This window comes from Oncorhynchus nerka, linkage group LG21 (genome assembly GCF_034236695.1).
Source record: "Oncorhynchus nerka isolate Pitt River linkage group LG21, Oner_Uvic_2.0, whole genome shotgun sequence".
NCBI classification, from domain to species: Eukaryota; Metazoa; Chordata; class Actinopteri; order Salmoniformes; family Salmonidae; genus Oncorhynchus; species Oncorhynchus nerka.
Window position 1 is genome coordinate 33,437,686 of NC_088416.1, and position 13,369 is coordinate 33,451,054.

The 13,369-nt window shown below is 39.1% G+C and overlaps 1 protein-coding gene across 1 annotated transcript in view; it reads left to right on the plus strand.

The window, feature by feature from the left end:
* Positions 1-9,884: 9,884 nt before the first annotated feature.
* LOC115110676 (transmembrane protein 104-like) overlaps positions 9,885-13,369 on the plus strand; it is a 96,906-nt gene continuing 93,421 nt past the window's right edge. Inside the window, exons 1-2 of the mRNA XM_029636518.2 lie at positions 9,885-10,067; positions 10,611-10,683. Of these exons, the coding sequence (XP_029492378.2) occupies positions 10,639-10,683 (45 nt within the window). The 5' untranslated portion in view covers positions 9,885-10,067; positions 10,611-10,638. The remainder of the gene's footprint in view (positions 10,068-10,610; positions 10,684-13,369) is intronic.

Sequence of the window (13,369 nt, forward strand, 5' to 3'; positions counted from 1 at the left end):
TTCAGACAAGATAGAACTGCCAAAGGGGGCGGAGTTGCAATCTACTGTCGTACTATCCAGGTCTGTGCCCAAACAATTTGAGCTTCTACTTTTAAAAATACACCTTTCCAGAAACTAGTCTCTCTCTGTTGCCACTTACTATAGACCACCACCTGCACCCAGTTGTGCCCTGGAAACCATATGTGAATATCTTCAGAGCTCGTGCTGTTAGGTGACCAAAACTGGGACATGCTTAACACACCGGCCGTCCTACAATCTAAGATAGATGCCCTCAATCTCACACAAATTATCAATGAACCTACCAGTTACAACCCCAAATCTGTAAACACGGGCACCCTCATAGATATTATCCTAACCAACCTGCCCTCCAAACACACCTCTGCTGTCTTCAACCAGGATCTCAGCGATCACTGCCTTCTTTGCCTGCGTCCGTAATGGGTCTGCGGTCAAACGACCACCCCTCATCACTGTCAAACGCTCCCTAAAACACTTCAGCGAGCAGACCTTTCTAATCGACCTGGCCCAGGTATCCTGAAAGGATATTGACCTCATTCCGTCAGTAGAGGATGCCTGGTTATTCTATAAAAGTGCTTTCCTCACCATCTTAAATAAGCATGCCCCATTCAAAAAAAATTGAACCAGGAACAGATATAGCCCTTGGTTCACTCCAGACATGACTACCCTTGACCAGCACAAAAACATTCTGTGGCGTACTGCATTAGCATCAAATACGATATGCAACTTTTCAGGGAAATTAGGAACCAATATACACAGGCAGACTAGCTTTTTCAAACAGAAATTTGCATCCTGTAGCACAAATTCCAAAAGGTTCTGGGACACTAAAGTCCATGGAGAATAAGAGCACCTCCTCCAAGCTGCTCACTGCACTGAGGCTAGGAAACACTGTCAACACCGATAAATCCACCAGAATTGAGAATTTCAATAAGCATTTTTCTACGGCTGGCCATGCTTCCCACCTGGCTACCCCTACCCCGGTCAACAGTCCTGCACCCCCCACAGCAAATTGCTCAAGCCTCCCCCATTTCTTCTTCACCCAAACAAATCCAGATAGCTGATGTTCTGAAAGAGCTGCAAAATCTGGACCCCTACAAATCAGCCGGGCTAGACAATCTGGACCCTCTCTTTCTAAAATGAATCGCCGCAATTGATGCAACCCCTATTACTAGCCTGTTCAACCTCTCCTTTGTATCGTCTGAAATCCCCAAAGATTGGAAATATGCCGCGGTCATCCCCCTCTTTAAAGGGGGAAACACTTAGACCCAAACTGTTACAGACCTATATCTATCCTACCCTGCCTCTTCGAAGGCCAAATTAACAAACAGATCACTGACCATTTTGAATCCCACCATACCTTCTCCACTATGCAATCTGGTTTCTGAGCTGGTCATGGGTGCACCTCAGCCACGCTCAAGGTCCTAAACAATATCATAACCGCTGTCGATATAAGACAATACTGTGCAGCCGTATTCATCGACCTGGCCAAGGCTTTTGACTCTGTCAATCACCACATTCTTATCAGCAGACTCAAAAGCCTTGGTTTCTCAAATGACTGCCTCGCCTGGTTCACCAACTACTTCTCAGACAAACTTCAGTGTGTCAAATCGGAGGACCTGTTGTCCGGACCTCTGGCAGATCTTATAACATCTGGATAGGTATTTTGCGTATCAGCTAACCACATCATGGTCGCGTTCCTCTGCTCACACGTTGTATGAAACAACCAATGGTTGCATGCCATTGCTATAACATATGATGTGGTTAGTTGATATGTAAAATGCCTATCCAGGTGTTGTAAGATCTGCAAGGAGTCAGCAATGCCTGGGCAGAGGAACACACCCAATATATTATAGCAATCTGGTGCCCAATCTCACGTAACCATTGGTTAATGCATGCAACGTCTGAGCAGGGGAACGCATCCAGTGCATACAAAAAAGATGCCATTACTATAGCCAAAGCCAGTACAGTATTGTAATATTTGTGTTGTGGAGAAATGACCAGGCAGGAGACAGGAGTACAGTTAGTTTTCGTTTAGTCAAAAACCCCTCGTGCTCTACAGTTCCCGGCACCCTAGTGCGCATGTGCATTTCCTATTAGGTGTTGTAACGTAACACTGCCGTAATACATTACTGCTTAGTAACAGCATAGTAACTAATATAAACAGATGTAGATCCCAGATACTACATGTATGAAGATAGAAATCCCTTACCATGCTTGATCAGACTTGTAGGCGATGTCATGGCGACATTAGCTGGCTAAACTCATGCCCAGAAACAAGTCATCAGGTCTAACCAATTATCTATATGAATCTTTATCTACATAAAGATTGATGATGCTATGCATTGGCCATTGAGAGGCTTTGAAGCCACCTGTCAGCCATATTGGCACCAATAGGAGCAGTCCTCCATAGGGATGAATGGGATTCTACAGTATTTACATTCAATATTTCAAGGACAAAATTAAATGTTTTCAAGTATTTAACATTAGTCTTCTCTAAAAAGTATACATTAAGGACATTTATAAACAGTACCGATCGAAAGTTCGGCCACCTACTCATTCCATTTAAAAAAAACTATTTTCTACATTGTAGAATAATAGTGAAGACATCAGCACTATGGAATAATGCATGGAATCATGTAGTAACCAAAAAAGTGTTAAACAAATCTAAATATATTTTATATTTGAGATTCTTCAAAGTAGCCACACTTTGCCTTGATGACAGCTTGGCACACTTGGCATTCTCTCAACCAGCTTCACTTGGAATGCTTTTCCAACAGTCTTGAAGGAGTTCTCACATAAGCTGAGCACTTGTTGGCTGCATCTCAGTGCTAGAGGCGTCACTACAGACCCTGGTTCGATTCCGGGCTGTATCACGACCGGCCGTGATTGGGAGTCCCATAAGGGGGTGCACAATTGGCCCAGCATTGTTAGGGTTTGGCTGAGGTAGGCCGTCATTGTAAATAAGAATTTGTCTTAACTGACTTGCCTAGTAAAATAAATAAATAAATATCAATAATATTCATGCAATTACAGAATACAGATAATCTTATACCTGAATCATGTCATGTAGGAGGATATCTGTCTATGCTATTGTGTAGAACCATATTAAAGTCTCCCCCAAATATCAGCTTTGCAGTAGGAAAATGATCTTGGAGTGAATTTGCATTCTCTTTTAGGTCTTCCAAAAGTTTTAAATGTGCATTTCTTGAGTTATAACCATAAATATTACAAAGTAAGAACTGTTTACCAGCAGTTTCAATTACTAAACATACCCAGTGACCTCTTGTATGAGTCTTAGTTGTTAATACAACAACAACAAATGCCCATGCTGAAGATGTCTATATCGGTCCACTAATACAGGACTAGTAAAAGCCCAGTGCACTAGTTTTGTGAAAACATTTGAACTAACTGTATTTTAGTGTTTACCAGCATTTGTAACCTGAGTCGGATAATTATCTGTACAAAACAATGAATATGATAATATGATAATACTTGTGGAATATAAAAATACTTGCTTGATATATGTTTTCCAGTTTATTGAAATACTTTGCAAATGCATCTTATTTCATACTTTTCCCCCGTGGGTATAGAACCCACAAATCTAGCATTGTAAGTGCCATGCTTTACCAACTGAGCCACATTATCACATAATCACAAACCACTTTGATGTCTCAATGTACTCAATTACTGTATTGTGCATTGTTTTTCTTCATGGGGATGGGAAGTCTTCAGTTACAAACCTAGATGACCAGCTGTACAATACAGTAATGCACATTTACATATGGATTTGTTGGCTCTTTCTATATTTCCAGAAGACCTTTGACACTGTAAGCCATACTGTTTTTTTATACCCTCCACAAAATTTGGACATGTCTTTATTAACTCAATAAGAACTCTATACAATGGAAGTAATAGCGCTCTAAAACTTGCCAATGGTACATCACCTAAATTTGAAGTCAACAAAAGAGTGAGGCAAGGTTGCCCAATAGTCCATTCCTCTACCTCTTGACAGCTCAGTTTTTACATCTACTAGTATCCCAGGATTAATTTACAGGTATTAAGATAGATAGATGAAAGAGAAATTAAGATATCCCAATTGGCAGATGATACCACTATTTCTTTTAAACCATTTGGAAGTTCCTCTAGCCTTTGATGTAATCATAACTTTTTCAAAGATCTCATATTTAAATCTGAATTTGAAAAAGTGTGACATTCTAGCATTGAAAGGTACTGATATCACTGAAGCTTGCAGTATTCCATTCAGACACAAACTTATTTAGGGATAAAAATGACAAAAGAAAAGGAGAGAAGAACCTTAATCTTTGCCCAGTTGTCTCAGCTATAAAAAAAACAAGTTTAACTCATGGTTAGGCAGAGATTTGTCCATTCAAGGAAGAGTTTTGCTGACTAAGGCTTGTCTAGAGCCTCTTATGCGTTCTCTTGTCTTAATAGTCCCAAATCTATTTGCTCCCAATTAGATGGAAAAATAAACCTCACAAAGGGAAAAATATGTTCTTACAAATAGTGTGTGAGGATGGTCTTAACATGTTGGACTTTACTACTTTTAACCAAGTCTTAAAAATGTATTGGATGAAGCATTACTTTAAAGACACAAACAGATTTTGGTTTACAATACCAAATCTTATTTTCAATACATTTGGTGGTTTAAGTTTCCTTTTGCAGTGTCCTTATGCGCTTGAAAAATGTCCTGTTAAACTTGCTGATTTCCACAAACAAATGCTTCATTGTTGGTCCCTTCTATACAAACATCATTTCCCCCCTCATAAGTATGTTATATGGAATAGTCTTGTCATAAAATATCAAAACAAGTCACTGTTTTTGGAACATTTGTTAAGGAAGGACATTTTACTTGTGGGCCAGCTGCTCAACTTCGATGGACATCTGTATATGTACAATCACTTTTTGAGAATGTATCAGCTCCCTGTCTCACCAAAGGAATATGAAATGGTGTGAAAAGCAATACCAGATGGTGATCTAACACTTTTGAAACAAACTAGGGTCAATACAGATCCATCACTTGTAAATTCAACCATAGTAAATATGAACAGTTTCTCAATTATTGATCAAAATGTCAATAATTAATTCATTAGAGAAGCTTTTTATTTTTATGTTCCAATAGCAAAATGTTGGTGGGACTTGCAATGTGTTGTAAATTGGCCAAAATAACTCATATTACCCCTCCAATGAAAGTATTTGTAAACATATTATAAATGTTGATGAGAAATGTCAATCTGGGACAGAATCACTTGGGCATTTGTATTCCAATGTGTGTATGTGACTATGTTCTGGGTGGATCTTCGGCTGGACTTGGTAGGGACATCCATCTGCAGGTGATTGTCTTTTTGATTTTGATAGTCCAAGATTCTCCACTAGAAGTATGTGATGAATTTGATTGTAATTCTTGCTAAACATTACATCCATAAAATGCATTTTTTAAAGAACAAAATCCTATTTTAAGATAGATTTAAATAATGACTTTGCCATATTGAATACTATGCTCAGTAAGAATAAGAAGGTAAGGAAATAAATTCATACTCGTTTAAGCTTTTCAAATAGATTTGTCTGTAAAAACCCTATTTGTTTTTGTGTTTGTTTGTGATGTTTTGTGTTACCATTTTTAAGAAGGATGTATAGATTTTTGTAACACATTTGAATTTGTATCCTTCAAAATGTATGGAATTTCAACAAAATTATAATAATAAAAAATACTGAGGTACCGTAAGTCCCTTCGGTATGGAAGTGCCATGAAAAAGAGTCTTTCCACAGAGTTTCTAAACCCAGAAGCGCAACATCGCGAGACTTCCGGGAACGCTTGAGAAACAGACGAGCCCAAGGTTTGGGGTTTGAGAAGTCAATGAGAGAAGTGAACATTTTTTATTTTCTTGAAATCTAAAGGCACTACCTAACTTCGAGCCAATGTCTTAAGTAGCTGAACTTATTACTCCAACCTCATGAGAGCGACAAACTGATACTTTTTCATTTTCGTCAATAAAGAACTTTATATACAAGGTTATATCAAAAAAGGTTGCTAGATTGAATCCCCGAGCTGACAAGTTAAAATCGTTCTTTCTGCCCCATAAAAAGCTAGTTGACCCACTGTTCCTAGGCCGTCATTGTAAATACGAATTTGTTTTTAACTGACTTGCCTAGTTAAAGGTTAAATAAATAAATAAATTATTACATGCCTTTGATTTGACGGCTTGTCCATGCGCAGTACGGCGCGGAAGACCGTTAGACCCGAGGACGTTTTCTATGCATGATCTTAGCTAACCAACTTCGCCATGACCACGCCTATATGTGTGATCGGGAATTTCAGTTTTAGCTCAAACAGGCGTCTCGAAATAGCTATGCATATTCATAGCATGACGAGTCTAGTTTATGCCTCATTCAAACACAACTGGGAACTGGAAAATACGAGGTCAAATCATGATGTCAGTGATCTTCAGGTCGGAGTTCTAGAAAGCGGCCCGAGTGATATATCAGTGATATAGAATCTAAACAGTGTGATGAACCCATCAAAGTTGAAGAGATGAGAGTCTATCAAACATCTAAAGAACAATAAATCACCAGGTGTTGATGGAATTACATCAGAATTTTACAAATTATTTTCTGAACAAGTAGCTCCCTTCCTATTTGAAGTCTTTTTTTTAGAGAGTATTAAAAACAATGTTCTCCCTCCTACAATGAGTCAGGGGTTAATAACACTGATACCTAAACCTAAAAAAGAAGTGCTGCTCATCGATAACTGGCGTCCAATTTGTCTTCTTAATAATGACTATAAGATATTATCCTTACTACTTGCAAAAATAATTTTAAAAGTCCTGGATGCAATCATTGATGAAACACAGTCTGGCTTCATGAGGAACAGACATATTTCTAACAATGTCAGACTAGTATTAGACATACTTGACTACTCGACCAAATAACTTCATATTATTTTTAGATTTTTATAAAGCATTTGACACAGTAGAGCATCAGTTTCTCTTCCACTCCCTTGAGAGATTTGGCTTTGGGGATTTTTTCTTTAAGGCTATTAAGACTCTCTATGCAAATGGTAACAGCTCTATCAAATTGAAATATGGCACCTCACCTAGATTTGAGTTAAAGAGAGGAATTAGGCAAGGTTGTCCTATCTCTCCGTACCTGTTTCTATTAATCACCCAACTTCTTGCAAATTCTTTAAATAATAGGCCTGTACAAGGTATTTCCATAGCTGGTAAAGAAATTATTATAAGCCAGCTGCCTGATGATACTACACTTTTTCTGAAAGATGCTAACCAAATTCCCATATCGATCAATGTGATACAATCCTTTTCCAAAGCGTCTGGTCTATCTTAACATTAATAAATGTGAACTCTGTCGTGGAAATGTCCTCTATTTACCAAATCATGGGAGCAAACCACACACACAAGTCAGAGTTAGTTATCAAAGTCCATCTTTAATTATATGAGCTCTATCACAATCCTGTGACTCAGGTAATTCAGTGTCTCTCAGTGAATTCTCTGAGAGCCCCCTCCACATTGCAATAGCATTTTGACTTTCAACAGTTCAGTATCTCTAATGAAAAGTTGAGAGTCCCAACACAATGGCAAAATGGGATCCTTTATAGCAAAGATACACAGGATAAAACAGCATCGGCATAATTCATTGTTCAGCTTTGTCTCCTCTCTCAAACTCAGAACCATAAACCAACCCTCCATATCAACAGGCATATATCAAATTGTCATTTAGATACAACCAATTCTAAATACAACCAATCCTGGACAAGATCACAGAGACACACTGACTGGCACACAGACATTGTGGAGCAAAAGATATGTTTACACATGATGACACTTTGACCTCTCCCCTCTCTGCGGGCCATGCAACTTAGTCTTGACATAGAACAGATAACTGCAACCCTGCCACAGTATTATACAAAAATAACATTCTTGATGAGAAGTAACTTACAAACATATGATGAATATAAAACATCTTACATATGTTACCAACAAATTCTGATTATTCCACGACAACTCATAGCTGTCAAAGATTGTGTGACACCTTCATATTATGGTATTCCAGTAAAAGAAGAACTTACATATTTAGGCATAACCATTACAAAGGATCAGAAGTCTAGAGGCTTACTAAATTTTAACCCTCGTATTAAAAAAACCCAGAAGAAGCTAAATCAATGGCTACCGAGGGACTTATCTTTAATAACCAAGGTCGAAGGTATCTCTAGACTAACATATGGTGCTCTATCTTTATATCTTGACAGTAAAATAAGCAAGGAGAAAGACCAGATGCTTTTCAACTTTCTTTGGAGAAACCGTACCCATTACATTAGGAAAACTGTTGTAATGAACACTTATGAGAATGGTGAACTGAATTTTCTGGACTTTACTACTTTAAAGAATACTTTTAAGATCAATTGGATAAAACAATTCCTAAGAAGACCCACTTCTATCTGGAATTTTATTCCTCATCATGTCTTCTCTACTTTTGATGGCCTTAACTTCATGTTGTTTTGCAATTATAATATTGACAAACATCTTTGTTTTACTCAGTTATAAAGAATTCTTATCACTTTACAAGGTCCCTGTAACACCTAAAGATTTTGCAATTGTTTTAGATGCCATTCCCTCAGGTGTTGCTATGTTATTCAGGAACATGTCAAGACCTGACCCTCAGAGCCTACCTTCTATTGACCCTGTTAAATCTTTCCTACTGATGAGTCGTTTCTCTTTTGGTCCATTCAACAACAGAGCGATACGAACCTTGTTTCAGCAGGATGTTGTATCTATACCTTATGTCATGCCTTATTGGAATGGATTAATTGATAATATCTGTTGGAAAAAAGTTTGGATGTTGCCACTGTTGGATGTACTGTTTGGATTCTTTACATACAATAGAAATAAGCTGAAACATTTTTATGTAATTAATTTAATTATTCTTTTGGCCAAATTTCATATACACAAATGTAAATTTACAAACAGAAAAACACATTTTCGTACCCTACAAAAATCAAATTTAACTGTATTTTAAGACGGTTAAATGCTCTACTAACAAAAAAGCTGTTCGAATTGTAAGTATATGTGTGTCCCTTAAGTTCCTTGTGTAATTGTAATGTGATATTGTACCCCCTAGCTCGATTGTCCATTGCTTGTAATCTCTGTATGCTTGTGTTCCCTCGTGCTTTATGTATTGATTTGTTGTTAATAAATAATAATAAAAGAAAAGAAAGCGGCCCGAGTTCGAATTCAGAATTAGATGACCGTTTCCCAGTCGGAGCTATTTTTTTCCCCCAGGTTGCCATTCTTTGAACGCACGGAAGTCAGAGATTTACGAGTTCCCAGTTGTTTTGAACGCAGCAGTAGCATATCTCTCTATTTAATACAGACATTTGACGTCAAATACAGTCATCGAATATTAAAAATATGATTACAATAATGTATCCACCAATGCAAAGAAAATAGGCCGCTAGACAGCCCACCGTGTCGCTTTATGGACACCGACTCAATCGTTAGGGCGGAGAGACCTGTAATCTTGTCAGTGTTTCCAGAATCTTTGATTTGACTCCCGGTGACGTTCCGAATTTTGTTGTCTCGTGACCTACTAGATAAAGTCATAAACCCCTAAAATTGTTATTTTAAAAATATAATTTTAACCTTAACCACAATGATAACCATAACCTTAAATTAAGACCAAAAGCACATGTTTGTTGTCATACATTTTAACGAAAAATTCATTACGCCAATTCTGTTGCAAAACATTTATTTAACGGAAGCAAACGGAACGAAACGGGGGAGGGACCTACCTTGATTTGTCCAATAGAAACTCTCGTTTTGCAACTGTTTGGCTAATGATTACACCCCTGTTGTGCACAAAGCCATTGAATGTGCATGAGACAGAAGAATGGACAAAACAAGTTTATTGGCGGAGGATGTTTATTTTCTGCACGAGTTATTTATTATTGCCATTCGCTGTCTTGTTGGCTTGAAATTGAGCTTTCTGGTTTAGTTACCCTGAAAAAGATTCACTGAACGCAGGTGCGTGTTGTTTACATCTTACTTTGACTTTTTAAAATACTGTTGCAAGTGCTTGAAAACAATGTCTAGAGGTGATAAACGTAGCTAGATAACCAGTTCAACGCTCATACTAAATTTAACTACAGTACACATTATGGTACTAGCTACGTTAACGTTAGACTGGAGAATGTGTCTAGACAGTGCTAGCTACTTACTGCTGTAGCTCAGTTAGGGCAGGTTGTTTAGCTAGCTATCGTTAGCCAACTAACGTTAGCTAGCGTAGTTAACGTTACCTAGTGAGTGCAATACATTTATGCCACATAGCAGCAGATATAATGGCCTTAGCCAACTACTCAAGACAATGCATCACTAGTGTGATGGCATGGAATAGTTATCAGTGCTAGCTAGCTATCTGCTCTCTCACAAGGTGTTCTGCATTTTTGAAGCTACAGTCAACTAGATTTGTATAAAAGCGGTATCTATGAAAGTGAAACATTATATGATTGGTAGGACACAGTTTTGTGAATAATTTGATTTAGGATTTGCCATTACTGTATCTCCCAGGTTGTGATCTCCAGTATTGTTGCCCATCATGGCAGGAGGCATCACAGAGACCGGGGAGCTCTACTCCCCGTATGTGAGTATCACTATTAGACCCTGCAGTGTTATGCTCATTCTCCTGTTTCATGTCAGGTATTGGTGTGCATTATTTTTTATGTTACAGTATTTTTGTAAAATGTCATTCCATATACGAATTTATACATAAGAACAACAACTTCCAGACACACACTAAAATGACTACATCTCATCTGCCCAGACCCGCATGCTCACACCCCCATCCCTAGTGCCTGTATTATTGTTTGCCATAGTGCTTGTATTATTGTTTGCCACTTGGCCTGAAATTGTATCAATTTGTTTGCTTTTCTCTGTCGCCCATGCTATTTCAATATTTACATAAATAATTAGATAAAAAATAAATTAAAAAAGTGTTAATGATTGGTGCATTGATTTGATTTCCAGTCTTCAGATAACGTTTTTTGAAGATGAGTGTAAAACTAATAATGACTCAATAATCCATGCTTTCTGGGAATTATATAGTCCGGAAGTTGTTGGCGGAGCTAGAAAGTTGACTGTTATAGGTATCACAATGTAAATGTACTTTTAATCCTTCTGTCTGCATATTTCAAGACATGACATAGGGGGGTGTAGTGAGAGACCCAATGGGCTGGACAATTCTCTTCTCATCACTCAAGACATGACTCTGCCATTGTGCTGTAGGATTTGTGAATTTAGTCTCTCGTGTATATAATATATTCTATATATTAGTTTCTACTGGATTAAGTGTAAATGTTAGTTAACTGTAATGTCGTTAGATATGCTCCAACTTTCCCTCCATCTTGTTCCAACATAAGTTATTTTTTAGGTCTTTGTTCCAATCGTTTTTTTTCCGAAGAGATTGTCATTTGGATATGGTCTCTGCCAGGTTTTTATATATTTTTTTATAGAGGTTGACAAATGAATAATGGATAGCAAATGCTGAAAAATTATCTAGGCTAAATTAGTTCAAGTTACCTGCATGAGTCCAAAGTCTACACAATATGTGACAAAATCATTTAAAATAGTGATGTGCACCTACTCTCGTATATATTACATTTTTATCTCTAAAAATGTTCATGAATTCTGCCGCTTGAACAATCGGACTTTCAGATCATGCCTTTGTCCGCCTCTGCTTTGACCTTTGTAAAAGCATCCCTTGATCAAAGAGCTGGAAATTCAACACCTCCATGCTATCAAATGAAGCATTCCATACATTGGTCACTACATGGATAGACAACTACACACAATTAGAATCACAGCCGCATATATTCTCCCCCAAGCAGACACATCGACGGCCCTGAAGGGACTTTATTTGACTCTATGTAAACTGGAAACCATATATCCTGAGGCTGCATTCATTGTAGCTGGGGATTTTAACGAGGATAATCTGAAAACAAGACTGCCTAAATTCTATCAGCATATTGATTGTGTTACCAGGGCTTGTAAAACCCTGGATCATTGTTATTCTAACTTCCACAACGCATATAAGGCCGTCCCCCACCCCCCTTTTGGAAAAGCTGACCACGACTCCATTTTGTTGCTCCCAGCCTATAGACAGAGACTAAAACAGGAAGCTCCCGCGCTCAGGTCTGTTCAACACTGGTTCGACCAATCTGATTCCACGCTTCAAGATTGCTTCTATCACATGGATTGGGATATGTTCCACATTGCGTCAAACAACAACATTGACGAATACGCTGATTCGGTTAGCGAGTTTAGCAAGTGCATAGGCGATGTCGTACCCACCGCAACTATTAAAACTTTCCCAAACCAGAAACCGTGGATTGATGGCAGCATTCGTGCGAAACTGAAAGTGCGAACCACTGCTTTTAACCAGGGCAAGGTGACCGGAAACATGACCGAATACAAACAGTGTAGCTATTCCCTCCGCAAGGCAATCAAACAAGCTAAGCGTCAGTATAGAGACAAAGTGGAGTCGCAATTCAACGGCTCAGACACAAGAGGTATGTGGCAGGGTCTACAGTCAATCACGGATTACAAAAAGAAAACCAGCCCTGTCACAGACCACGATGTCTTGCTCCCAGACAGACTAAACAACTTCTTTGCTCGCTTTGAGGACAATACAGAGGACGCGGCCCGCTACCAAAACCCGTGGACTCTCCTTCACTGCAGCCGACGTGAGTGAAACATTTAAAATTGTTAACCCTCGCAAGGCTGCAGGCCCAGACGGCACCCCCAGCCGCGTCCTCAGAGCATGTGCAGACCAGCTGGCTGGTGTGTTTACGGACATATTCAATCAATCCTTATCCCAGTCTGCTGTTCCCACATGCTTCAAGAGGGCCACCATTGTTCCTGTTCCCAAGAAAGCTAAGGTAACTGAGCTAAACGACCACCCCGTAGCACTCACTTCCGTCATCATGAAGTTCTTTGAGAGACTAGTCAAGGACCATGTCACCCTGGGTCTCGACCCCGCCCTGTGCAACTGGGTACTCAACTTCCTGACGGGCCGTCCCCCAGGTGGTGAGGGTAGGTAACAACTCCACCCCGCTGATCCTCAACACTGGGGCCCCACACGGGTGCGTTCTGAGCCCTCTCCTGTGTACTCCCTGTTCACCCACGACTGCGTGGCCATGCACGCCTCCAACTCAATCATCAAGTTTGCAGACGACACTACAGTGGTAGGCTTGATTACCAACAACTACGAGACGGCCTACAGGGAGGAGGTGAGGGCCCTCGGAGTGTGGTGTCAGGAAAATAACCTCACA